This window comes from Coffea arabica, chromosome 2c (genome assembly GCF_036785885.1).
Source record: "Coffea arabica cultivar ET-39 chromosome 2c, Coffea Arabica ET-39 HiFi, whole genome shotgun sequence".
NCBI classification, from domain to species: Eukaryota; Viridiplantae; Streptophyta; class Magnoliopsida; order Gentianales; family Rubiaceae; genus Coffea; species Coffea arabica.
In genome coordinates, this window is record NC_092312.1 from 10,589,362 (window position 1) to 10,617,265 (window position 27,904).

Sequence of the window (27,904 nt, forward strand, 5' to 3'; positions counted from 1 at the left end):
AAGGAGGAGCAAAGTCGTCATTTACAGCAGACATCTGGGACATAGTACATCAGAAGCCAAGGTGCCCTTCGTCTTTTATTCTACAGTATTATTCTTCTCATGTCCCACATCCATCTGCATGAATCAACATGATGGGAGAATTTTGCTGTATTTTGCTTTAGTAAAGTAAAGCCAGGGACTTTTTGAATCTCTTAGCTTCAGATTGGAGGAAAGAATGCACGTAACTTCCAGTACTCTACATGGTACAAAGAATGATTTGACTGTTGTAATCGGGAGTGTGATCCCTGTTGGTAATTTTGCAATTAAGCAATTCCTGCCGGCCCTCACATCATAATGGCTTGTGTTTGAGATTAACTGGAGACAGCTTGCTGCTTTTGCCAGGTTTTCTTTCTCAGTTCTCCCCCTGTTTGTTCTTGCTATTATTTCAGATTATTCATGAATTGAAATTTTCTGTTATTAGCATCTTCAGCTATTTCTCTTTCCATTGTTAGTAATATATGCGCGTCTGCAAGTCTCAAGATTCATCTGTAGTAAAATGAGTGGACTTAATCGAGAATCATTCGTACCTTCTGCACTTGGATGTTAGTGCAATTCTTAGTATCAGTGTCAAAATTAATGATGATATCTGCTGGAAAGAAGTGCCAATTAAGTTTTTGCTTATGTTCTTTATGCTTTGCTTATGAGGAATCTTGTTGTGAAATAAGTCAAGAAATGATTAATTTTACTCTTGATGTTTACAAATTTTTGTCAAAGCAAATGATAAAAATCTATCAGTAAGGTATAATGGAGCTTGAAATATTTTTGAAGCTTAATTGTTTCTGATCTACAAATTTGATTTGATAATTCTTGTATCATCCTGTATAGGCTCTTTGTGATTACCATCAAAGCCCTAGTGCGTGGAAGCATCTCAACTGATTTATATGCTTGCTTAAGTGATAATTGTGTCATTTAAGACTTTGCATTAACTATGAGGGAGAGGCGCTAAATAAAATTATGGGCTTTGCTGGAAATGATGAGGTGGCATGAGTTTGCTAGAGTACTAAACCACAGTGTTAAAGGAATAGGTTAAAGTTTGAAATGCTAATCTGATTAGAAAAAGGTTTTTACACCAATGAGGGTAAGCATTATGAATCTTGTGGGGGGGTGGAAAGCACTGCTTGAAAATCTAATTTTTTTGCTTCTAATTAAGGTGCAAACAATAATTATAACAATGAACGTGTTGCTTAGAATTTTTGCAATGAAGTGTGGCCAAGATAATCTTCCGATTAATGTTCACATATATGAGTACTGAGATGTCATCTGCCTAAATTTATCACTCTTTTTTTGTTTTGAACTACCTGCAAAAGAATCTTGTAGTTTATTATTGAAAATTGGGCTCTTTTCCTTTCTTCCTAAAAAATCATCCTCACATAGGGACTCTAAACTAGAAAAGCTGAGAAAAATGGCTCATGCATACAACCTTATGAGAAACAAAACTTGCATAGTTCAAGGAAGATAGCTTGTGGGCACTATGATTGGGAAAATTTTCTCAACTGAAGTCCCAAACTCGTACATCCAAGCCTGATCATCTCATTTCCCCTCTCTACATCAGGGTTGGTGTTGTCAGCAGTTCAGTAAGTAACTTCCATTGATTTGTTGGCTTGTGCATCTTTCGTAATCCAGATTCATATTTCAGATGCACACTTACTACTTGTCTGTCTAACAGCACTAGGACAGAAAGTATTGCATCCTATATTGTTATCTGTCAGCCCCTTCACACATTTTTTACTTGTCATGATATTGGGAAGATATTGCAACATATGTACCATTTTCAGTTTGAAGTAGTATAGACCTGAAATATATAGCTTTTAGAACATCTTGTTAAAGTTGAATACTGTTTGTCAGTTGTGTTTAAGGTAAAAGTTTATTACACTTTTTAGATTCTGAAGAGTTCACTTAGGCATTGAGAGTTTTAGTCATAACTGCTTGACTTAAATACCTCTCTTTACGATCCTGCACTTGATTCAATGGTTTTCAATTTTTATGGCTTCCCATCATTAACTTTTACCTGTATTTATACTTTCTGAAGGACTGCGCTAGGAAACTTTTGGATTTAAGCTTCACTAGTTCACGTTTTGCCCTTCTAAGCTCAAACATGTACTGCATCATTATGTTTATCCAGATAATTTTCAAAGTTGACATAATCTTATAACAACTTCATAAACTAACATGTATTCCCTCAATGTACATGCTTCTATTGTATTTGTTTGGGCTGTATTGTAAAGTTTCCTTTAACATATTATAGTCTGGTGTTAAGCCTACTAGGTTAAAATTGTTCTTTAGAATCTTTGTGATGGGGATACCATGGAGTATTTGCACAAACAAAATAGTTGATGGTACCATGATAATATTTTACCTGCACGGAATTGTTGCTTTTCCTTCACCCGCAAATGCAGTAACATTTATGGACTGAAAGACTGTACCAGAGAATAACCATAAGCCAAATTTTTTATGTCTTACTGGCTGAAATCGCTTTTTTTACTACTTGCTGTGACAAGAAATGCATGATTTACTTGTACAATACTGCTTTTAGCATGTACCAACCTCTTTTGCTTTATAGACTCTGGAAATTGCTTAGAGTGGAATGACTTTAATGATATTTTATCTGATCCATAGGTGTCATCTGCAATGGCAGCTGGTTCAGGGGAACAACTTGAAACAGTATTTGAATGCATGAAAAATGACCGTCTGAGGACAATTGTCCTCGTCGGGAAACCAGGCGTTGGAAAAACATGGATGGCAAGGAAATTAAGTGATCGTGCTATTAGGGAGGGACTGTTTGACCTTAATCTATGGCTGCCCCTTAACAGACATTATGACTCTATAACTCTTTGCAAGAGTATTGCTCATCAGTTATCTCTACTTCCTGTTTCTGACGAGTGGAAATTTGAAGAAAGTAGCGAGAACTTCAATGAGAATGATATTAACCATGAGCAAAAAAAAGAGTATCTAAGAGCAAAAACATTGGAAGCACTGGAACAGAAGAGGTTCCTTATAATCTTGGATGCTGAGGGAAGTCAAATGACCAGTCATGACATTTTGCGTGAATTGAAAAATCTGCAGCTCCTAGATGGAAAAGAGTCATATAAGTTCTTAATCACTAGCACACAACACAGAGATGATCGTGGTCCTGAGGGGGAAACAAAAACAATAAATGTAGAGTGCTTGTCTGAGAATGAGTCACTAAACTTGTTGCAAAAGCTTGTTGACACTAAAGTTTATAAGCTTTCCCGCATTAAGGACTTGGCTAAATACTTCCTTGGGAAAAGACAAAGATTTCCATTTGAGGTGACCATCATGGCAAAAGTCCTAAATCATTTTGGGCAAAACGAGTCAGGAATTTGCCATTTGGAAAGCATTAAGGAGAATAATGTTGAAGGTTGCAATGTACTGCAGTTGCTGACCTATGGATACGAGTTGTTTCCAAGAAACATATTGATTGATTTCTGTTGGATTGGTAACCACTTCCTCCGTAAACGTGGAAGTTTCTACTTTGGTGAATTGATTAGCTATTGGATACTAGAAGCATATCTTGACAACAACTGTTCCATTGAGGATGCTTACAAGAAGGGGCACACTATTTTGATGGAGCTCGTGGATTGCGGGCTACTCAAACAGCTAGAGTCTGGTCATGTTGGCATGACCGAGGCAAAATATGATTTGGATGATTTTGATTACTGTAAATTTGTTCAAACAACTCAACTGGGATTGGCTTCTGTCTTTGATGGTGAACTTGGCAGAGTTGTGCAGGCAAAGGGAATGATAAAAACAAGTGGTGCTGGTGAGATTAGGAAGAAGATATCAACATTATTGCTTGACCTAGATTGTCTCGACAGTGAAGTCCCCAGTGATTTCTTTCATTGTGGAAAGGAACTTGAAGTTCTTGCTATCTTCAATCCTGGACTTCAACCATTCCCTCTGCCCTTATTTGAGATGGATAAACTCCATTTACTTGTGCTTCGAGGATGCAATTTGTTGGTGAGTATTGAACAATTCCTGAAATTTGAGAATCCAATTTGTTCTGAAAACTCTGCTCCTCTCTGTGTCTTTCAAAAATTAACTGTTCTTGAAATATCGGGTCCTAGTGCCTTGAAGCATATTCCAGATAAACTTTTCAATCATACACCTCATCTTAGAAGCATCAACCTTTCGTTTCTTGAGATCGCCTCATTACCATTGTCTCTTTATGATCTGAAAGGACTAGTTTGGCTCATCCTTAGAGGCTGTTCTGATTTGCAAGAAGTACGAAGCTTGAAAATGCTCGACAAACTTGAGGTGCTTGACCTTAGCGGTGCTAGATCTCTGAAAACTATCCAAGACAAATGCCTTTACTCAAATCAGGAGCTCAGAATACTGAATCTTTCAGAGTCCCAGATTACTAGTTTACCATTGCTTAGAGATCTTAAAAAGCTCACTCATCTCTTGCTGCGTGATTGTACCAATTTGGAAAGACTTCGTAAGATTACTGCACTTTCCAGTCTCCAAATTCTTGATCTTTCAGGTTCCACAAACTTTAAGGAATTCGTTGATCCATCCTTTGAAAAGCTTGCCAGCCTGAAAGTCCTTGATGTATCACAAACTGCAGTTGATAAATTACCCTTAGACATTGGCAGCTTGCACCAACTCTGTGTAAGAGATTGCCCTCAGCTAAAAGAACTGCCGCTTACAGAGTCCGTTAAGGGCCTACTAATACTTGATCTTTCAGGCTCCTGCTATCTGGAAGACATTCCAGAAAGTTTCTTCAGTCACCCAACAAGCATTGGAGTACTCAATCTCTCACAAACAAACATCAAAAGGCTACCTGCCCTTTCTGACTTGCGTAACCTGCGTCACCTGTCACTTTCCCAGTGTATTTCTCTGGAGACATTGGGAGAGTTAAAGTCTACAACCAAATTGGAAATTTTGGATCTTTCAGGGTGTAAAGCTTTAAAAGAAGTACAGGGTAGATCTCTTGAAAACATGCATCGCCTTCAAAAACTTGACCTGTCTGGAACAAACATTACTTGTCTGCCATCTCTTTCATCAAACCTCCATCACCTCATACTGAAAGGTTGTTCCAACTTAAAAGAACTTCCGCCACTGAATCATCTATCAAGACTTGAAGAATTAAATCTCTCTGGAGTCAGTTCTACAAAAAAAGTCGCACCTGATCTAGAGCATATGGTCAATCTTCAGATCCTTGATCTATCTGACACCCAGTTGGAGAAGTTGTTCTCCTTGTTAAAGCTCAAAAACCTTAAATACCTTTCCCTCAGAGATTGTCCGTCTCTAAGTGAGGTACCAGGTCTAGAAGCACTTACAAAACTTGAAGTTTTGGACCTTTCTGGAACAGGTATCAAGGATTTGCCATCCCTTGAGAATTTTGGCAATCTTCACAGGCTTCTCCTCAAAGGTTGTTTGAGCTTGGAAAAATTTAAGGATCTGAAGATGCACGAAGTTCTGAAGGCTACTATTGAAGAGCTTCCATATGAGATCTCAAAAGTGACTTGTCTTGAGCAGCTTGAACTGCCAATTTTCAGAGTTGGAGAGCTTGATTCTGAAAAGGACAAATTGCCATCAGAAGATCAGAGTCAGCTCCCATGGAGCATTTCCAATTGGCCGAAGGAACCAGCTTTTGATAATAAACTCATCATAACTGTGAATAGTATTGATTTTCTTCAATTCTTGAAGGATAATCCATCATTTTGGAACGCAAGTTTCACTCAGTTCCATTTCTTTGTTCATCCTACTGAGGCATATGGTAGATATGGGGATAAGAATTTCTACAGAAATGAACTGTTACTCAGAGATCTCTACTTCAACACAAGGCAACTTTCTGCTCCTATGGGGAGAGAACGGTCCTTGGAAATTCGCGGATTCATTTCTTTCCCCAAGTGTCTTGGCCTTATCCTAGCTCATGCTGAATGCATTATTTTGGTTGATGATCCATTTCTCACATGCTTATCTGACGTAGGCACTGACAATATTAAGAAGATGAATGCCTGTTGGATAGAGAGATGCAATGAAATGAAGGATCTTTTTCACACAGAAAAAGTCGAAGATGCAGCCAGATCAGGTGGAAGTACCAATACTGGGTTGCCGGAGCAAGATGTTGGAGATTTAAGAATCGGGGAGAATTTAGAAGTTCTCTGTGTTACTCATGCTGCTAGTTTGAGGAGCATTTGCAAAGGGGACATGCAAAGCAGTAGCCTAAGAAATCTGAAGTGTTTGTTGCTAGAACATTGTCCTCAAATTTCAGCTCTTGCTGCTTCACCCGAACAGCTAGGAAACCTTGAAACTCTTCAACTCAGATTCTGTGACAAACTGGTGACATTATTTGAACAAGAGCTAGCTGCATTTCCAAAATTGCATACCTTAAAGCTATGGGCCCTCCCAGAATTTAAAAATGTTAGATGCGTCTTGCCAGCTCTACAAACTTTAGAGATTGGGGAGTGCCCCATGCTTATAAATGTCTTTTCTTCCCCTCACGTATTAGTTAACCTCCGGAACCTCCAAATCAAATTTTGTGACGCAATGGAAACTGTCTTTGGATGCGGCAATTTGACACTTCCAAATTTGGAAATGTTGTGTCTGTGGAATTTACCAGAGCTGAGGAGTATTGGTGCTGACTGGCCATCATCAAGCAAGGAAGTTGTTCGTGAATGCCCAAAACTGTCTCTGCGAAAGAGGAATTAATTTTCATAGGTCAAGTTCATATTGGAGTATGACATTGAAAGAAGAATAGTCGGGTGGAGGGAAGAAATATGATTCTTCGCGTGCGGATTGCTGAATAGATACAGCTTCAGGTTTGTCACCATTTGATATTGTTTTAGTTTAAGTGCATATTTTCATGTCCACTCCGTAATATATGCACTGATAGAAAAGGGTTTACTGCTTCTTGGTGAAATTCTGCTGTAATTATGGCCATTCTCAGGGTTGGCCTAACACCATGAATCAGGTGAATTTTCATGTGGACATTATCTGCCATGTCGTTTCAACATTAGTGTAACTATTTTAAGATTGATTGTCTATACACAGGTTCCCAGATGGAGTGGCGCTTCAACAATTAGCCAGAATTGGAGTCATTAAAGAAAGATGGGCAATGGAATTTTGTGTATTTTTCTTTGACACAGGAAACATCATGCTGCTTTCTTGAATGGACACTCATGTTTATTTTGTTAATGATCTTGACGTTGCAGCTGTTGTACGTACGTGTGCAATAAGAGGGAAGTTTCAGTATCTCAGTAATTGGGTTGTTGAAAGCATGAAAATTCGTTTTGGACGAGAGTACGGAGTTTACCATTTTTGCTCATGGTGAACATGTACTGCTATTATCATCAATGAACAGTTGTATTTTGACTAGTTTCTAACCCACAAAGCAAGTTAACTACCTACAAAGGCTTTATTATGGTAAAGATACCAAAAAGAATCTAGAAAAATGTGCAGGGAAATTGCATATTCCAATACTTGGATAATTGTTTTCTCGGCTAGGTCTGGTAACCAATACTTTGCTCCATTGAAATATCTAAGATTGAAAGGCACACCTGAAATTTTCATTTTGCTAATTGATGTACTAAAACGAACACAAGTTTCTCTGCTGCTCGCCAAGTTCTCATAGAAGGCCAGTGTACGTTGGCATAAGTCAGCAGGTTTCAAGATAAGATGCATAGAATTTCATTTTTCTCATACAATACTTTTAAGAGCCAGCTGCCATTAGCTAATCTGGATGAACACAACCGATGTCTAGGTTTGAGCTAATTCCTCACAATTATCTGCAATTTTAACAATGAAAGGGATAAGATCATGATGTTGGCTTGGTAATATGGATAAATTTATTATTTTGAATAGTAGAATAAAGAAAAAAGAGGAAACTTTTCCAACCAAAAGAATAAAAAGGAACCCAAGAATAATTGAGTAGTAGAGGTTTACGCAACTCTAAAAATTACACACTTTTTGTCTCGGGTCGCACTCACACCCACTGACCCAAGTCAAGTCTTCTCTTCACCCAGCACCAGCAGCAAGGTGAAAAAAAGAGCAAAGGAACGGATTATTCTTTGCTTTGGCAGTTGTTATTACGTGGGATCTTTCTTCTTTAACAAACATAATAATAAAATGTTGCAATTTCATGCTCCTGTGCTATGATTTTTATTGGGTTCCAGCCTTCTAGGAATTTTTTTTTTTTTTTTTTTTTTTTTTTACATAGAATTGGAATATGTAGTTTTAACGGGGAATGATAGGATACTGCACCTCCAGTTTCTTCACAAACAAGTGAAACAACCAGCAAATTATGTCCAGCGCCTCAGAAATTCCACAAGACCAAGCGGAGGAGGAGAATGTCTCAAAACCTCAGAACCAAGAAACCCTCCCCACCACCACGCCGGATATTACCCAACAAGAAGCCGCCCAGGTGGCCGCGGCCGAGTCGGCAAATCCTCCCACTCCAGTCAACGACACTGCAAAGGCAGCAAATGCTGGGGACCAGCTAAAGGTGTCCAGCAGCTCAGAAATCGCAGCAGAAGAGAATGCAACCGACACTGCGCAGGCAGCAACTGCTCAAAGCCAGCAAAAGATGTCCAGCAGCCCAGAAATACCAGAAGAGGAAGCAATAGCCAATTCCCCTAATCCGCCCGAGTCCACATCGAGCAACCAGAATCAAGAAAAACCGTCCAATGTCCAAGAAATTTCTCCGGGTGCAGGCGTAGCCGCTTCAACTGGTCATCCCAAACTCGACTGTTCAGCCCAGCCCACGGAAACCCAGAGTCAAGAAACTGGTTTTTCCAGTGTCCCAGAAAATACACCAGAGGAAGCCGGAGCCAAAAATGCCGACGCCACCACTCCTCCTAAACTCGATAATACTCCTGCTCAGTCCACCACCGGTGAAATAACCCGTGATCTAAAGAAAACTGATGAAAATGAAGCTCCAAAGAAAGATTTAACCACCAAAGGCAACACTAGTCCTCCTGTAACTGAAACCCCAAAACAAGATTCAACCAATGCTTCCCCAAAACCAGATTCCTTTCCGACAGGCGTCCGTTCGAAAAAAGACTCAATCTGCCTCCCTTTTCTAGGCTTCCACAAATCCAAGGAGAAAAAACCACAATCCAAGAAGAAGCCAGTCCAAGACAGCACTGCCACTACTTCTTCTGGCAAAGATGAGCTTCGCAAGTTGATTGATGCAGATATTAAGTACATAGAGAAGGAGATAATCAAGCTCGACGAGTACAAGGCCCAAGTATTTTCGCAGGTAAATGAGGCAAAGCAGAGGTTTGACAATCTCAGCAGCAATGATCAAGGTACCGAAAGAGAATTTGCCGATCTCAGGAAGGAAGTGACCAAGTTGAAGCTTCAGATACCATCAAAACACAAAGCTGATGCAGAAGAGAAAGATTCACACAAAAGTCAGCAGGCCGGTAAGTCCTCAAGAAACATACCCGACGCCGTGAAGGAAAAAATGCCTCAGTTATATAAGAGCAGCTCGATTGAAAATTGTGTTGAGGTGAGAGAATTTAAGGCTCTTTTTAACGGGCTTGCTCTGGAAGAGAAGATCTGTTTGCTCTGTTTTGCTGTGTTCCCTGAAAAAGCTATTATCAAGAAGAGGCTGATGGTCCACTGGTGGATAGCAGAAGGTTTCATGCCACCAAGACAACAAGATGCCAATCGGAAAACTGCTGAGGAGTTTGCTGATGAGTACTTTGAGAAGCTAACAAGATTGGGATTCATTGAGCCAGTGAATAAAAAGCGTAGCCTCTATGTGGGATGTTACAAAATGCAACCTTTTGTTAGGCTTGCACTGATCACGATGGCTGAAAAAGCTAAGTTCTTTAAATTTGACAAGGAGGGTAATCCAACTGAGGATTTTTCTGGCACATTGCAGGCGTGCTTGATGGGCAGAGGTCTGTTGGACTATCAAGATTTACAGAACGAGCGCGCAAATCCAGATTTGGAGAAACTTCATGCTGTGTTCAATGTCAATGAGGCGATCCTTGACTTTAAGCCCGAATGGTTTTCAATGATGAAGAATCTGAATTTTCTTCATCTAGGAAGTTGGAAAGTGTCACCCACTGATCACATTGAGGTTGACGAGTCCCATTTCTTGAATGGATTGAGCAGTATGGAGCATTTGAAGTTCTTTAGTCTTCAAGGAGTTTCGAGAATAATGGAGCTTCCTGAATCCATTTCAAATTTGTCAAATTTGATAATCCTGGACCTGAGAGCCTGTCACAGCCTTGAGTCAATTCATGAAGGTATCCGCTATATGAAGAATTTAACATACCTGGATATCTCCGAGTGCTATTTGCTAGAGCGTATGCCCAAAGGTATTTCTATGCTCTCAAATCTACGCGTGCTGAAGGGGTTTGTCGTAAAATCAGAGCAGGGCCAGGGCAAGGGCAAGGGCAAAAACACTTGCACTCTTAAAGACCTGGCACAATTGAAAAAGCTGATCAAATTAAGCATTTATACTGGCCTTGTTGAATTTCCCACTCGTAAGCATCTTGAAGATTTGCAGAAGATAGAAGCTCTTAAGAAGCTTACCATGGCATGGGGTGGGACTCCACTGCATACTGAAGATACTAGCAAGACTGAAGACTCTATACAACTGACGAACCTGGAAAAACTGGACCTTAAGTCTTTCCCCAAGACTGCCACCCCCGGTTGGCTGGAGCCTTCCAGTTTGAAGTCACTAAAGAAACTATACGTTCGAGGTGGGAAGTTCTCTGATTTGGGGCAATACCAGTATCTTGATCAGAAAGGACCAAATGAACCAGCTAAAAACAAATGGAACGTAGAAATACTGCGACTCAAGTATCTAAGTGAAATAAAAGTGGATTGGAGAGAGCTGCAAGACTTATTTCCAAATTTGATTTATTTGGAGAAAGTCAACTGCCCCAAGCTTTCTTTCTTCCCATCTGATGGATATGGAGTTTGGATCAACGAGGAGAAGTTAAAGCAGAAGCAAGTGAGGTCACAATGAATTTGTCAAACATTCCTCGAATAATCTTGGAATGCTGGGTGTATGGTGGTTGCCTCTGATCAAAATTTCACCATGATATTGGGGTTGTCTTTTTTTTGGACTTGCTAGTAAACTTTTTTTCTTGTTTTTTTTAATTGCCTTCTATGTTTACCAATGTGTTAATGAATATCTTTTATTGTCTTTTTCTTCTATGTTGAAGTAATTGGTATGGTTGTGTTTTTTGTTGAATGTCTTGTCAAATTTGTTGGACACGATGAATTGTAGGTAATCATATCAGAAATATGTATGATTATTGCAGCTAGCCAATTGAGCATTTCTTGAATTTCTTTTATTTATTGTGCATTACATCCCAGCATTGCAAAGTTTTCTTCTGCATTGTAAATCAAGAATGGACGAACTGTACATAGGTGCAAGGTCAATCTTGACATTCCTCAGATAGTAGTAATTCAAGGGGCAAGCTATAAAGATGTTGGCACGGCTAAGAATAGTCCGCTGGTTCTTTTTTTTTTTTTTTGCTCTGTCTTTAAGTCTCAATTGAAAAATGCTTAGTGGTCCAGAATGAACTGGAGGTGCATTGGAGAGTGCAGGATTTATTCTCCTGTTTGATTTGCTTGGAGAAATTCAATTATTCCAAGCTCGACTTCCTCCCTTTTCATGGATATGGAGTTAGGATCTACATGGAAATACAACTGCAGAAGAAATGATATCATGATGAATTTGTCAAACATTTCTCAGATAATATACTTCGACCTTGCATGCCAAACCGGGCTGCTGGTGATTAGAATTGAACCTTAGTTGGAAGATCAATATTCTGCAAGTGAGTTAACATTTTGGACTATTTAACAATGTGAATCTGCACGTTTTTCCGAATGCATTTCTCCTTAGATTTATCAACATGATATGTGGCTTGTTGGATTCTTTTATTCTTTTTATTCGATAACATGAAATAAGAATGGATGATCTGCAAGCATGTTTGGCCGACTGTGGCTCATCCTTTCATTTCTTCAGTCTCAGATGTCCTTGTTAGCCGTTTATCCAGACTATATGTCTCATGTGGCCACATGTTTTGATGCCAAATACTTTGCTTGCCAATGGAATTCAATAAGATTAGCTTTTCATACTTCTAATGTAAGTTAAATAGATTCTGCTGTCATTTCCCCAAGGGCGAGGAGAGCCTCCTTTTTCTTCTTCTTCAGATGGGGCCAAGATCATTCCTGTGGAATTTACCTCGCACAATAGAATACCGTGCATGGCCTTTTTATGGCGGCCTTATCTTATGAACCCAGTATTATGATAGAGATCATGTTTTCTTGAGAAGAAGATAAATACCATGAATTTTCAATCCCCTAACAAAGAAAGCCTGTAAATGATTTCCAGCATTCTAGTTATTCCACAGAATTTCTCCACCAAATACATCATGATTATTACTTTTCTGTTAATTCCACAAAAAGAAGCCAGTACGCAAATGCATCTATAAGCTTCAACCTCTTATTTTATTTGTCCCTGTCATTTATGTCCGCCCTGAATCAGTTGAAAGCAGGTCCTGAACAGACGTCCAGATAATAGAAGAGCTAAATGCAGGATTGCAGACTAGGTGTGAAAGTGTGGTCTAAGTGTCTTCTATGTAATCGTAATGTGCATTTGAGTCAGTGAAACTGGTAAAATCCTAGTATCTTACAGCATTGATTTGCCGTTCTCTCTTAAAATCAACTGTATCACTATCAATACACACCCCTAAGAAGTTTGCTAGAAAAGGCTGAGCAGGAATATGCCGCATTCAAGGATAACTTGCGATTGAGCAGGGATCTTAACTCATGATGCATGTTTTCTTTTCCTTTTCTTTATTCCCTACACTTTGTTTCACATCTTAATATCCCTTTTTTATTTTCCCATTGGATCAAGATTCAAAACTTGTAATAGCAGGAGAATAAGAAGCAAAAAGTTGTCGTTTATGCTCTGGCATTCACAAAGCGGTCCTGTGAAAGCACATGACGAGTAAAGAAAGCTCAAATTGAAGTAATGAATCCGAAATATTTCGTTTAGAAAGTTGCCTACGACTCAAAAGGTAGAAGAGATTGAATGAGTTTGTTCTTATTCAAAGTAAAAAAGATTTTTTGTTTGTCCTGGAATGGATGTTGATTACCAGACCATATTTTGGCCCCAGCAGTTATTTCAGATGAAATGCTTTATGTTAACGGGCTGGATAGTGAAGTTATGGTCCCATGATTGAAGTAATTATACATTGCAATGGCAGAAAATATCTGTAACATTTTATAAAGATGCTATCCTAGATCATAGATGATAGATCTTGAATTTGATGGTAGATATTCAAGAACGCAACCTTGTCCAGAATGAGATAGAAATAAACAAAATATCAAGGAACTTTTAGTTGCCCAAAAAATAATAATAATAAAGGCAGTTTGAAGACCGGGTCTACCCAAGTTTTGGCCTTCCTCATGACTTGTGCTGTTGGTAAGTGGAGCTTTCATCTTTTGCAGCTTTTATTTATTCTCAGGTTCTAAGCTAATTATATCCTTGATTTTTTCCAAATTAGAAAATATTCAGTAAAATCCCAGCATGAAACTGCCATAAGTTTAGGTAAAAGTAACAAAAATATGATTTCTAACCCCTTATTTCATGGAGGGCTATCATAGAAATAACAAAATCCAATAATTTAAGAGAGCCGGAACCACAAATACCATAAATCACACAAAAGTTATAAGCTTGCTACATAGTTGTTTTTTGTTTTCTGGTTAGACTGTAGACTGTTGTGATTGCTGCTGGTTTTGGCTCTCTGCTGGATTAGTTTGTGTGTTGGGTTGTTTGGGAAGTTGCTGATGCAGAATTTCGCCCATCATTTTAGCAGCCAGTGGCAGACCAGCACATTTGTCAACAATTGTGTCTTTTAGGGGCATAAGATTTTCTGGGAACTTTTTCCCATCTTTCTCAACTGAGTCTTTGAATATTTTCCAGCAGATTTCGTCGTCCTTGAGGATTGGAAGCCGATGCAAGTTCTCTTCACCAACCATCTTCTTGGCAATTTCTTCGGACCTGGTTGTGATAATGACTGTCCCACCATGCCTTTTTGGGAGCCCATATGCAAGTTGTCCATAGCATTTATCATCCTCTGTTGACTCAGAAGCCAAGTCCCCAAAGCACTCGTCCCAGTTCCTAACATCGTCCGGCTTCCTAACATCATCCAGCACAATTAGGTACTTCTTCCCCATCAATTGTAAGCGAAGAGCAAACATCAGTTTCTGAAGACCAAGATTTTGATCTTTACCGGCTTCTTGGATGATCTCACCATCCACTCCCAAGCACATCAGCATCCTCTTAACATTCTCCTTGCTGTTGTCCTCGTCATCCTCGGGCTGCTTTGACAGACACACCCAAATCCTGGGGAGGAAATGATCCTTCACCTTCTTATTGTTGAAGATTAGCTGACACAGGGTCGTTTTCCCGACCCCGGTCATTCCAACTATTGCAAATGCCTTGAACCCATTTTTGCTCTCTTTCCTGAGAAGCAGCCTCTCCAAGAATCTCTCTTTGTCCTCGAATCCATGGACTTTGCTTGGATCCACCGTTCGCGAGCTCCACCGATAAGTATCCAAATTCCCAGTTAAGCTCACGTCTGCAGCATCCTGTGTAGTAGCAGTAGTAGCAGCAGCAGCAGCAGTACTAGACCCTTCTCCTTTTCCACTGCCTTCCCCACCTTCTAATTTCTTACTAATCTCCTTGAGTCTCTTGTCAAGTTTATAAGCGAAAGCTAGTGCCTCAGGACTGTATATACTCTGGCCTTTGGAAATCAGCTGCCACTGGGTCAGTAGATTGTTGAGAAGGTAAAGATTTTCCCTGTATTCTTCAGGTTTGATAGCCGTTGACTTGTCTTTAAGCAAGTTCTTCAATTTTTCGAAGTCTCCATGCAGACCAAACAGGACTGTCGACAGACAATGCTCTGTGGACTTTGTTTCTTCGATTGCTAATTCCAGTTTGTTAAACAGGTACTCTTCTATTAGCCCGGCCATCTGAACAACCCCAACACGGCCTCTAGTTTTGCACTCTCCCGGCAGAATGTGAACAACTGGGTGGATCTTTCAGCCTTATAAGAAAATCTGAGGACAAAAACTTTGAGATGCTGAAAACGGGTAGCTTTTTAAGAATGGGATGATAATATGACCATCCGGAAAAGCATCCAGCTTGATACTTTGAGTAAGTTCGTGGGTGACTCAAGTGTTCATACTTTACCAGGTGAGCTCATCTTTCAGCAAATAATTGGCAACTTCAGGGTTTTTGATTTTTCAGGCTTTTGCTGACGTCCTGGGCCTCAAGATGCATGACATCACTTAACATGCTTTTTAAGTATTAGTAGTTTTTAGAAGGCATCTTGGTTCAACAATTTGAAAAGCGAAATAGTAGTTCAAAATATTTGCCACATGAATTTTCTCCTCATCTACTTTTAAAATATTAATTTTATGTCCATTCATAAATTTAAATTAATAAAATTGAATTCCAATCTAATTTTTTTATCACTTTTAACCCGAAATCACCACCTGACCTACAAAAATGATTACAAAAATAATCCAACCATGTAGTTATTATTTATGTAAAAAAAAAAAGAGTCAAATCTCACATTTTTAGTGACAAAAATAAATATGAAGCAAAACTTCCAACTCGAACTCAGATTCTACACCTTTAGGAGCAAAAATGAATATGGTACTTGTCAATTATCAATTATAAAAGGGATTTATCTTTTTATCTCTAAAAAAAATGATCATATGTGAACTACATGATGGATTTCGGATAAAAAGTTGTCAAAAACCAAGATTGGAACTAAATTTTATTGATTTAATTTTGTAAGAAATATAAATTTAATATTTTAAAAATAAATGACAAAAAAGTTAATTTGATAAAATATGAATAACATTTTGAATGATTTTTCCCATTTGAAAACCACCAGGGCCTGCGTCAAAATGTCGGCCAAGGTTGAATCCTCTGGGGAAAAAAAAGTAAAAATAATTCGCCACTGCTTTGTGTAGGGCCCATTATCCTGTTACATAATAATGCAAGAAGCTTTCCATTAATGCATGAATAAATGACCAATATTGACCTATTTTTCAGTTCTTTAGATTTACTTGTAAGTCATAATCGTCGTGAATGGATGGACGAAGCAGATGAAAGTGAAAAGATGAAGAATTCGCCTGATAAAGATGATTTAAACGACTAGTAGAAGTAAAGAATCCCGTCTCTCTCTTTTTTTTTTTTTTTTTTTTTTTTTTGTGGTCTTTTTCAGGCTCACTCTTCACTGTCTTTCCCCCCCTTTCTTTGTTTCCTCGCTGTGTTCTTTAAAGACAATAATGAATTGATTCAGTCGGACTCACAATTATCTTAACTCCCTTAATATTGCTTTATCTGCTCTCTGGCATGATTCATACGAACTGAAACAGTCCATTTCTTCCTGACCAGGGTAAAGAAGAAGAAGAAGAAAGAACGCAAAGTGTACTATGGAGCTCCCAAACTTTGATTATTGGAAGCAGCTGTGGGATAAATGGGAACTTCGGGCATTTATCGTTATAAGCCTCTCCCTTCAGACCTTCTTGATTCTATTTGCCCCTCTGAGGAAGCGGGCATCAACAGGTTTCTTAATAATGGCAGTATGGTCAGCCTACTTGCTGGCAGATTCTGCAGCTATTTTTGCAGTAGGACTCATCTCCAACAGTCAAGGCAACTCAAGACCTCATAAGGATCGCGATGACGATGCAGATCTATTAGCATTTTGGGCTCCCTTTCTTCTCGTGCATCTTGGTGGCCCTGATACCATCACAGCTTTTGCACTGGAGGATAATGAGCTCTGGCTTAGGCACTTGCTTGGACTCGTATTCCAGTCCGCAGCAGCCTTTTATATCTTCTTCAAGTCACTTGAAAACATGCTATGGATCCCAACCGTCCTCATGTTCGTTGCAGGCATCATCAAGTATTCTGAGCGAACGCGTTCGTTGTATCTTGCAAGCTTGGGTAGATTCAAAGACTCCATGCTTACAGAACCTGACCCGGGTCCTGACTATGCTAAGCTCATGGATGAATACTATTCAAAGAAAGAAGCAAAACTTCCAACTCGAATTCAGATGATTGGGGAATCTGGTAGAGGAAACAAAGCTTCAAGAGTGAAGGAAGGACCGTTGACAGACCTGGATGTGGTTCTCTATGCTCATCAATTCTTCCGAACCTTCAGAGGCCTATTTGTGGACCTCATATTCAGCTTTCGCGAGCGTAATCAAAGCCGGGATTTCTTCCTCAAGAGAACAGCGGACGATGCTTTCAGAGTATTAGAGGTCGAACTCAATTTCTACTATGACGTCTTCTTCACAAAGGTGAGTGTGATGTACACTAACCTGGGATGTATTGGCCGGTTTGTTTCTGTTGTCTGCACTGTTGTTGCTCTTGGTCTGTTCTACTCAGAAAGAAAGAAGAGAAAATTCAATGGCTTCGACGTTGGAATTACCTACACCTTGCTTTATGGTGCGATTGCCTTGGATGTCATAGCTATCATTATGCTCATTTTCTCTGATTCGGCCGTGGTTAAAAAGAATGAATTTCGACGTCGACTAGCATTTAAGAAGCAGAATGGAACTACTCAAGCAGCTTCCCAACAAAGTGCTGCTGCTGGCGGAGCATCAACACGATCTCCCTTTCGAAATTTTTTTAGGCGGCTTTGGCATGTCTTCAGCAGGAGGTGGTCAGAAACTGTTTCGACTTACAACTTAATAAGCTACTGCCTTCATCCTCGCCTAGAAGTGAAGGAAAAGTTCATTGGATATATTGGACTGGCCAACATTTTGAACCAAATGAAATATGTTAAGACGGTGCCCTTTTCCACGGAATTAAGGGATCTCATCTTCAGAGAGCTTAAGAAAAAATCAGATATGGCTGACGATTTAGATACTGCTAAGGACATAAGTTCAGCCAGAGGTGACTGGATTCTACGACTAGAAGGTTTTGGTGAGTTGCTGCCTTACATTTCCCAAATGGACTACGATCAAAGCCTTCTCTTGTGGCATATTGCCACTGAACTCTGTTACAGTGATGAAGCAAAAGGTAAAGTCAGGGATAATCTATACTTACACTATATATGAAAGTGCGATAGATGATTTACGAGCAAGTGTTTCTTACTTTTTTTATTTGCCTATTTTACTCATGAGTTTACAACTTAGAAGTTTAAAATGTTGGACAGAGATGTCATGATACTGTCGAGATGAACAAATTCTGTTTTGTTTGTTTGACAGCCTCGAGTCCTAACAAGGACCGCGATTTCTCCAAGCTCCTTTCAGATTATATGCTATACCTTCTTGTCATGCAGCCTACAATGATGTCTGCAGTTACAGGAATCGGGCAAATAAGATTTCGCGATACATGTGCAGAAGTTAAAAAGTTTCGAGGAAAATTAAAAAAAAAGAAAGAAGAGCCTAATGTCATTCAAGTCATCTGTTACGTGATTCATAGCCTCTTCAAATACTTTTTCCTCTGTTTATATTGGTTCATCCTGTGTTTAGTCTTCATTATCACCTCTCCCTTGTTGATTATCCTGGAGATTAGCAAGTCCCTCTTCGGATGGGAAGCGCTAGATGTGATTCTGGGCAATGCCAACAAGTGTCATCAATCCATTTTGGCAATCTTTGGCAAAGGGGAATTGGCAAAGACGGAAGACGATCATGCAAAAGTATGTAAAGAAATTCTTGACGTGAAAACTGAAGTTAAACCAGTTGCTATCAAAGGAGACAGGAGCAAGTCAGTTCTGTTCGATGGTTGCATTTTGGCCAAAAAGCTTAGGGGCTTGAAAACATCAGATGAGGGAATAGAAGTAGATAAATGGGAGATAATGAGCAAAGTGTGGGTGGAACTGCTATCCTATGCTGCCATTCATTGCAGAGCAAGCGCTCATGCACAACAACTTAGCAAAGGGGGAGAGCTCATCACTTTTGTGTGGCTGTTGATGGCTCACTTTGGCTTGGGAGATCAATTTCAGATAAGTGAAGGACATGCCAGGGCTAAACTGATTGTGGGGAAGTAGCTCAAATGCTCAATATGCACTCTACTCTCCACTCTCTAGTCTGTCCAGTTAATACTACTTTGTTTTGATTTGCACGTTCGTTATCTGTTGTACTGCCTTTTTTTTTTTTTTTTTTTTTTGAAGTTGCTGCAATAAGTTTTAAGTTTGCTAAATCTTTCCTCAAAGAAGAAATGCATAAGTTGTTCTTGAACTTTGCTCTTACAAATTTCGTTTAGCACCTGATCAATGAATAGAAATTCGAGTCTCAAATCCTAAGCTCGACCATGGCAGAAGAACAAAGGGAAAATTGACAATCTTTTACCTACAAAATCTTGCTGCCATTCATTGCAATCAGATGGTGAATATCTTAACTACAAGCCCGAGGTTTATTATGGAGAACCAAAGACTATCCCTGGGCTATGTTCAACCAATCCAGGAGCCCAAAAAATGAGATGGATCCCTCTGTCAATGATAAGGCTTTTCCGTAATATTATTCTATAATATGGGATGGGCAGCATGCTCAATTATAATGGAAAAAGGCCTTCTCTTTCACACTTGAGCGACTCATTTTTTTAGCGCGTGGATGATTTGCGTTCAGATGTTGGCCCTTCCGGACCGTCCGGATACAGTTACTTAAATCTTTGTTCGCGGCTGCTATTTTTGGCTTTTTCTTCTTTAACTATATATTTTTGGTGCTTCTCAAAGTACATTAATAAGTAGTATGTAATGGTGGCCTTTGACTTGCTCTTATGACTGAAAAGGAAAAAAATTCTCACTCAGCAGTGAAAACCAATTTCACGTGCCTCTTCTTTCATCTTTTCCTACTGTCTTTCTTGCTTCTTCCTTTTATTTTTGAGACGAAATTCTACGTATTGCCTCTATCTTTCTTTTTTTCCGGAGAACATTCTCTCTTGCTTCCTTTTCATATTTGTTAGGGATTTTTTTTTTTGGGTAATTGAATATGCATCAATATAAGAGAGAGAGAGAGAGAATGCATCAATCTAATAGTTAGGTGTAAGCAAGTCGAACTCAATCAAATAATTCACAAGTTTGTTCAATCAAAATTTGAGCTTGAAATCAAGCACTTCAATTCTAGTATGTAAAATTTGAAAGTTGATTGAACTTAATCAAACTCAATCAAGCTTCACATATATATGCCTTTTTTTATTTCTTAGTATAAAAGGTTTATTTTGTTCCTTGTTTAACATTATATAAAATAGAATAAATTGTGCGAAATGCCACTAAACTGTTGCGAGACGCCGGTTTTGATCACAAATTTTTTTATTTATAAAAATGTCATTAAACTAGTAAATCTGTATCGTATTAATTATTTTGTATATTTATGCCGTTAGGAGAGACGAAAAATCATTTTTTTGAGAGGCAATTTCGTCTAAACAGCTGTTAAAAAATTTATACCCTCGTTCTTTTTCACCCACAACCACCCATCACCTACATTGCCACCCACCGCCGTCATTTCCACCTCCACCTCCACCTCCACTCTCCTTCCTCTCCCTTTTTTCTTTCTTCTTCCTCCTCCTCCCTCTTCCTTCCCTCCCCTCCTATCTCTTCCCCTACGCCCTGCCTTCTCGATGACTTCCCGAGAGTTTAATTTGGTCTAACCGTCGAATCCATCTTTGTTTGGGGCAGTTGTACTTGGCAAGTCAAGAGAAATTTCACAAGGAGGTTGATAAGCACTATTGGAAAGCCATAGGAGAATTGATTCCGCATGAGGTCCCGAATATTGAGAAAAGGAGAGGGAAGAAGGAACAAGAAAAGAAGCCATCAATCACCGTCATCCAAGGACCCAAACCTGGCAAACCCACCGATCTTTCAAGGATGCGCCAAATATTAGCGAAGCTCAAGCAGAATCCCCCACCTCACATGATGCCGCTGTTGGTTTTAGGGACACTACGCAGCGGAAAAATAAAATAAAAAAAAATTTCCCTAAAACCATCCAGGAATCACCCTAGATTTTACGTATGATGTACTAAAAGTAGGGTTTTAGGATTACCTTAATCCAAGCGGCGTCTCCTTGCAGCGTTGTTTGAGGATGGTCAGCCCTTGAGCAGTCCAATCGTCCTGCCTCTACTGATATCCACGCTAGAGCAACCCTGGATCGTCTCACGAACTATGTATTGAAGAGAAAAGGTGCTAGCCTTTTTACTCTCTTCGAACGTATAATTTTCTCTCTCTATTGTATGTGACGCTCACACACTCTTTCTGTATCTCAGCTAAACCCAAAAAAAAAAAACCATCGGAGAAAGAGAGAGATGTATCTCATATGATAGATTAATTAGTCTTCTTGTTTGATTCAAAAACAAAAACCTCAGACTTCCCATCACATAAGACTCTATCTATCATTATCTGATAGATAAGAGATAATCATTTACTCTTATCTGCTCAAATAGGTCTGGGATTAATTTTCTTTTAAAATTAAACCCCGACATTTTACATAGTTTTAATCCAGGATTCAATCTCTATTGCGTGTGACCCAATAGGTCCCGAATGTATTAGTAACAATTATGGTTTAATAATTAGATAAAATAAACAACTTTATTTTATCATAACTTATAATAAATAATTAACCCATAATTATAAATCACGAGCGGTGTCTAGCAACACATCGCGACTGCCCAATTATTCGGAATTAGTCAAGGGAATTTGACCTAACATTTCCGTGAAAAATTACCGTGTAATTATTATCCTTTCACCAAAGATATCCAATCAGTCAGGAATAAGGAATAAGTGCCAATTCCTTGATGACTAATTAAATTTTCCAGTTCCCGAAATTTACCCTTAATTAGGTTAAATTGAAGACATTCTTCAATTTACCTAATAGTCGACTTTAGGGTTAATTTCTCACTAGTGGCCATCCGGATATCAACTCCTTCTATCAGAGTGGTAAATCCTATCTTGATCACCCATTTTCTTTACGTGCTTCACACTACATCCAACTTCTACACTTTAAGGTACTCACAAAGAGTAACAAGTAAATAGAGTCAAAATGTAGCGATTCACACTCAAGATACTATGGTGATCTCAAGTCGCAGGATCACTTACACAATTTTTCACTAGAGATACACCATTGGCACTAGATAGATATCCTAACGGGATCTCTAAACGGATCACTCCAATGCATTTGTACTTTTCAAATCATCTACACATTAGCCTAAGTATCTTTATACCATAGTTGATGAGAACAACCATTAATTACATTAATTAGAGGCTAACTGTGTACTAGTTTTACCGTACTAAAGATGTCCTATTTCATTAGTACAAAAACTAGGGAATTTTAATAATATTACTATAAATGTGATTGATATCTCATAGTCACCAACTCTTGTGACTATCATCACATTAGTAATATTATAAGGACTTTATCGGTTGTATCTAATATTTAACAGATAAATAAGAAGTTATTAAAATACAAAACATATAATAAAGAATGTATAAAATAAAAACAAATACATTGTTTTAGGGCATACATTCCAACAGCCGCCTCCGCCTGCTCCTTCCAAGGATGATAAAGATGGGAAGGACCCATAGGATGGGAAAAATGCAAAGGCCAACACTGGAAAAGACGCTGAAGCTAGTGCCAAGGGATCTGCAGTCGGTGAGGCAGCTGCCGCCCCCACTAAAGAACCAATTGCTAATGGCTCTGCTCCCGCATCTGCTGAAGAGACTGAAGCCGTGGCCAGTGAGCAGCCTGCTAATTAAATTTCAATGGTAGTTAGTCTTGATAGCCCCCCCCCCCCCGCGACATCCTTTTTTGTGATGGGTGGTTGAGGAAGAGAGAGGAGGGGGGAAGGAAGAGGGAGGAGGAGGAAGAAGAAAGAAAAAGGGAGAGGAAGGAGAGTGGAGATGGAGGTGATGGCGGTGGGTGGCAATGTAGGTGATGGGTGGTTGTGGGTGAAGAAGAATGAGGGTATACTAAGAACACTGGTACATGGGAACTGGGATGCATGAACCTCTCACGGCGGCGGTTTGAATGAGGGGGAAGACGACTTCAAAAATGTTGAAACCCATTTCTTTTCTGTAGTTAGCATTTAGCAAAGCTGTAGTATTAGTGCTCTTCTTTCTTTCTTGGAGGCTTCTGATTCCTTTGACCGGTGAAATGGCAATGGTATTGGTGGGTGCAGCGGCGTCCCGCTGTGGGGTGGGGTCTGAATTTCCACTTGGGATCCTCGGTGACATATTTTCTATGCCAACTCAATGCCACCAATAATGTTGCGTCAAGTGTCATGTTATTATTTACACTTTAATTTTTTAATAATTCAACTTGACTTGATTTAACACAAGTGTAAATAATAACATGACACTTGGCGCAACACTATTGGTGGCATTGGATTGACATAGAAAACATGTCACCGAGGATCCCAAGTGCTGAATTTCAGGTAAAACCTTGACTTTCTCTTTGGCCTTTTGAACTTTCAACTGCTATAATAACATGAGAATCAATTTACATGCTGGAGAGCTCAGGGAAAAGGCTGTACTGACGAAATTGCCCTTCAAAAAATCAATTTCCGCCTCTGCTAACGGCATTAGTACACGGAGTGATCAAAATGGTACAGATTTATTAGTTCAATGATATTTTTGGCTAATAAAAAAGTTTAGTGATCAGAACCGACACCTCGCAATAGTTTAGTGACAATTCGCGTAATTTGCTCTATAAAATATAAATATAAATTTTTTTAACCCCAACGAGGCTCGATTAAACTCGATCTATATGAGTTTGAGTTCTAGTAAAATAAAATAAAATCGTACTGGAATTCGAGGTCAATGAATTGGAATTCAAGTTTTTTAACTCGAGTTGAAGTCAAGCAATGCACTAATTGAACTCAAGTTGACTTGACTCGATTGCGGTCTTGGTCAAGAAGCAAAATAGCAATTTATATAGGAACTACATTATCTTTTGTCCATTCTTGTTGACAGAAACAGGTTGTGACAAAAAAACCTTAAAACCGGAAAACACGGAGTACTGGTCGAAACTGAATTAATTGTTGCTCTTATTTCAACTTCAATGTACTCTATTTCCCACATTGAATGTCTCTTGCCTTCATGCATAAAAAACCAAACATTACTGACTAAAAACCTCATTTGATTGTGATTACTGATTATGGATCATCCAACCTTACTTAGCAAGGCTGAAATTGTGAAATCTGGACTGCCTGGTCATCGCAAAAACCATTCAATCTCCGCCGCTTGATCTTGTCTTTAGCAGTCGCCTCCTCGGTCTCAGAACTTGTAAATTGGCGAAGGATGCTACCTGGCGTCGAGGTACAAATTGATACCGCACCGGACGCTTTAAGAGAGTTATCCATTACCATTTCTCGCATTGCGTTCAAGCACTGCAGCAACTTTTCCTATTAAAATAAAATCAACAACGACTTCCGTCAATTCAAATAACAATCATCACATTATCCCAAACTTTAATACGAAGAAATATGCATCCCATTTTCTAAAATTCTTTTTCGTTACAAAGAATTAAAAAAAAAATGGAAACAAATACGCTGTTATATCACAAAAAGTTATTTTGTATCCAAACACACTGTTAAATTTTCATCCAACGTACTTTGGTTATTCTTACTTTTTCAACGTGTTCACAGGACAAAATTGCATCCCGCAATGAAGGAAACTCCATTGGAATTAAGTCGAGAGTAGCACAGAGAAGAGCCGAGGCAGAAATTAATGACGGTTTGTACTCCAAAAGCTTCATTTCTGCAAATGGATGAATTAATCAGTCGACCGTGGTGTTTTTTTTTTTTTTTTTGTCTGATACTAATAATGTATTAATTATTGAGATGGATTAATTCTATTAATATTACCGTAATGCGTGTCTAAGATGATATCGAAGGCTCGAAACTTGAGAGGTCGAGTCAATGAAGAATCTTGGATTTTGAAGAGAGAAATGAAAAAATTGAGAAACGAAAATGGGGTAATGGATCTCATTCGCCAGCCGAGAGTGGTGAGGATAAGCGCTTCCATTCGATGAACCCATCGTGGATGAAATGCAAAGCCTTCTTCCCTCTGTTTCATTCAATTTGTGTCAATAATATGTTGGCATTTCAATCATCTGCTCATTCATAAACAAGTCCAGTGACAAATTTGAACTGATCAGTTTTATGATTCCTAGTTTTGTATAACAGTATATATACATATATATATATATATATATATGTGTATATAGTAAGTACCTGTACATGTGTTCTAATCTAATCTAAGTGTGTGAGTGTGTGTGAGTTTCTTCCGTTTCGGAAAAAAAAAAAAAAAAAAAGGTACCTGTACATGGGAGAGCGAAATTGATATATCAGTGTTCCTCATCTTTGCCGCAAGTGAAAGGCTACTTATTGCTAAAATTCCAACAATCCACCTCTTTTGTTCCTGCAGTGGCATCTGACATTATGTTTTACCGTCTTGGTGCTATAATTAATTAAGACACAATTAAACATGCATGTACATGCACTTGATTTTATATTCTAATTTATTAATAAAATAAAATCTTGAATTTATTAATAACAGCTTTAATCGATTTTGATTGTTCTTTACAGGGTCACTTCCCATAATCAGGTTTTTGCAAACTGCACAGCAAACAAGGACAGACAACACCTACCAATAAATTGCGTAAGAGCCCAGAGGTCCGGACCAGCGATAGATAGCATTCATATTAGTTAATGCCAGGGATAGAGTATGATCCAGTTCCACCTCCCGCATCCATTACAAAAATGAATTTAAAAAAAGAAAAGGTATAGAAATATTACCCGGATATTCGTTTTGCTGATGAAGCGATCCATGTAATTAACAGCCAGGTAAGTTGTGAAGGGATTAAGCTCGTAACAATGCTTCGCCTGAAATGTTCATGATTCAAGTTCTTTTTGTTTTTAAAAAAAAAAAATTAATTGTTATAAAGAAACCGAATGAACCATTTGGGATTGGAGTAATTTTATCCAGACAAATGGAAGTAGTAAGAGTTTACGTGGGAGATGAGAGAGAACGCTTCGCGGCGGACGGAGAAGACATGGTGGTCGTCGGAGCTGTTGAAGGGGAGGAAGATGGACTGCGAGGGCATGTGGTCTATTTCTTGGGCGAAGAGAGCTGGAAGGGCTTCTTCTTCCGATGAAGCCATTAGAGGATATTCCAAATCAAGTTCCATTAATTCTTGTTCACTAGAATAAAGGCAGTTAGAACTTTGCTGTAACAAAGGAGCTTCAAAGAGATAAAGCGAAAGTGAGAGTCATTCTCAGGTAGCGTAATCTATTGCTTTTGTCTCAGTTTCACTTTCAGACGTGAGCGAGAGAGGTTGCTAGGTAGCAGTCTCTAGCTTCTTACGATACGATATTTATACCAGTTAGAAATAAAAAGAACTCGACGACTGCTTTGCTTCTCCTCGCTCGAGGAAAGAAACCTGTCAGCAGTGAGTCGATGACCAGTGAGAAAAATGTTTCAGCAAATTTAAAAGTGTCCCCTCCTCTCTCTCTTTTTTATCTTTTATCTTTTCCACCATGCACAGGATAATCAATACATACTACTGCATTTTTATGGGTGTTTGAACTACAATGCTGCTGCATTCTTACTTACTAATATGTAGTAAGAATTACACCAAATCAATATTACTGCAATGCGAGTTTACATCATCACATCAAATGTAGTGATATTATTGAAGATGAGAGCTCTCTAGCTAGTATAGGTTGTGTGATTCACGACGTTAAACAAATTCCATTCCGCGTCACTTATTCTTCTGCCTAAAATATTAAATTTCCATCTTTGGCGTAGTACACTTTAAACATAAAAAATGATTATGATTATCAGGCAAGTGTGATCATTTGGTCCTAATAGAGGAGAGGATGGCGAAAATGAGAGTGGATGAGTGAGATTGTCTTAATTATAAGCCAAATGCTTTTTTGATTTCTAAAAACAGCAATATCCTTGATACTACGACACAGTACTACTGGAACAGGCTCTTATTAGAATCCTCTCTACTGTCAGATTTAAGGTTCGAATTATTGACTTAACAGTCATAAATTTTGCTTTGGTTACACGCTAGAAAATTATCTATTTGTGCCAATTTTAGGCACGCGCCAGAAAAACTCAAAATACATTTATCTTATCAATAATTTTGAACTACGTGAAAATATATTGTGAGATATCTTTACGAGAAAATAGGGACATGGAACTACAAATAAAGGGTGTGAAACAAAAAAAAAAAAAAATTAGATAAATACAGAGCGAGACCTACGTCTTATCTATATACGGTGCAATCTCATCTTGGAGCGCTTCCAAGTTCCAACACTGATGAAATGTTCCTATATGACCGCAACCCATTCGAAGTGTGCAAGTTAGCTTCATCGCTTGTCCAACTGTAAATTTGCCTTGCTTATATTTTCATTGCAAGTAAATGAATATTACTCGGAAAGTTAAATTGGTGCATATGAAAATGCCTTTTTTTTTTTTTTCAAAACATAAAATCAATCAACTAACAGAATGGTCCACAATGTCTTTCTCACTTTAAAACATGGCATTAAATCGGGTCATGACGTTATCGTCTCTGTCATCTGGGAAGAATTACAAAGCAGTTAACCTGGACTTCAGAACCAGAGTTGATCAGAGTGTAATCTGAAAACTTAGTACAATGCTGAAGCTGGATCACCATTTCCTTATCTTCAGTACATACGCGATCTATGTATCCTGGACTCGAATACTTTAATGCAATGCCCTCTCCTCTCTGCCTGGGCCAAGCTTTTAGCTTTCAGCACGGACAATGACTTTGCTGCAAACTCACATGGGATTTTACATTTTCCTGCTCACCTTCTGTTTCTTCATTCAGTTTCAATTCAAATCTGCCACAGACAGAAGAAGATATTGTTTTGATTTCG

General features: G+C 38.7%; 5 protein-coding genes across 6 annotated transcripts; 3 read left to right on the plus strand and 2 right to left on the minus strand.

Annotated features, from left to right (window-relative positions):
• The first annotated feature begins 28 nt into the window (after positions 1-28).
• On the plus strand, positions 29-7,380 carry LOC113730875 (putative disease resistance protein At4g19050). The gene is made up of 3 exons (XM_027255838.2): positions 29-381; positions 2,656-6,824; positions 7,057-7,380. The coding sequence occupies exon 2, from the start codon at positions 2,668-2,670 to the stop codon at positions 6,712-6,714; it is 4,047 nt and encodes a 1,348-aa protein (XP_027111639.2). The 5' UTR covers positions 29-381; positions 2,656-2,667; the 3' UTR covers positions 6,715-6,824; positions 7,057-7,380.
• Positions 7,381-7,968: 588 nt separating this feature from the next.
• LOC113730876 (uncharacterized) lies at positions 7,969-11,218 on the plus strand. The gene has a single exon (XM_027255840.2). It carries the CDS (start codon positions 8,306-8,308, stop codon positions 10,988-10,990), a length of 2,685 nt encoding a protein of 894 aa, XP_027111641.2. The 5' UTR covers positions 7,969-8,305; the 3' UTR covers positions 10,991-11,218.
• A 2,525-nt stretch (positions 11,219-13,743) lies between these two features.
• On the minus strand, positions 13,744-15,015 carry LOC113728543 (probable disease resistance protein At5g45490). The gene has a single exon (XM_072076738.1). The coding sequence runs from the start codon at positions 15,013-15,015 to the stop codon at positions 13,744-13,746; it is 1,272 nt and encodes a 423-aa protein (XP_071932839.1).
• An 82-nt stretch (positions 15,016-15,097) lies between these two features.
• LOC113730877 (uncharacterized) lies at positions 15,098-19,245 on the plus strand. Of its 2 annotated transcripts, none has more exons than XM_027255842.2 (3): positions 15,098-15,238; positions 16,454-18,082; positions 18,271-19,245. In XM_027255842.2, the coding sequence occupies exons 2-3, from the start codon at positions 16,492-16,494 to the stop codon at positions 19,053-19,055; spliced, it is 2,376 nt and encodes a 791-aa protein (XP_027111643.2). In that variant the 5' UTR covers positions 15,098-15,238; positions 16,454-16,491; the 3' UTR covers positions 19,056-19,245. The 2 variants fall into 2 exon arrangements, with proteins under 2 accessions (XP_027111643.2, XP_027111642.2); XM_027255841.2 differs by lacking the exon at positions 15,098-15,238 and adding an exon at positions 16,072-16,219.
• A 4,654-nt stretch (positions 19,246-23,899) lies between these two features.
• Positions 23,900-26,392, minus strand: LOC113730878 (putative cyclin-D6-1). Its single transcript, XM_027255844.2, has 6 exons — positions 26,008-26,392; positions 25,793-25,879; positions 25,314-25,415; positions 24,860-25,061; positions 24,622-24,752; positions 23,900-24,397 (listed from the first exon to the last, which is right to left on the minus strand). The coding sequence occupies exons 1-6, from the start codon at positions 26,182-26,184 to the stop codon at positions 24,170-24,172; spliced, it is 927 nt and encodes a 308-aa protein (XP_027111645.2). The 5' UTR covers positions 26,185-26,392; the 3' UTR covers positions 23,900-24,169.
• Between the last annotated feature and the right edge of the window lie 1,512 nt (positions 26,393-27,904).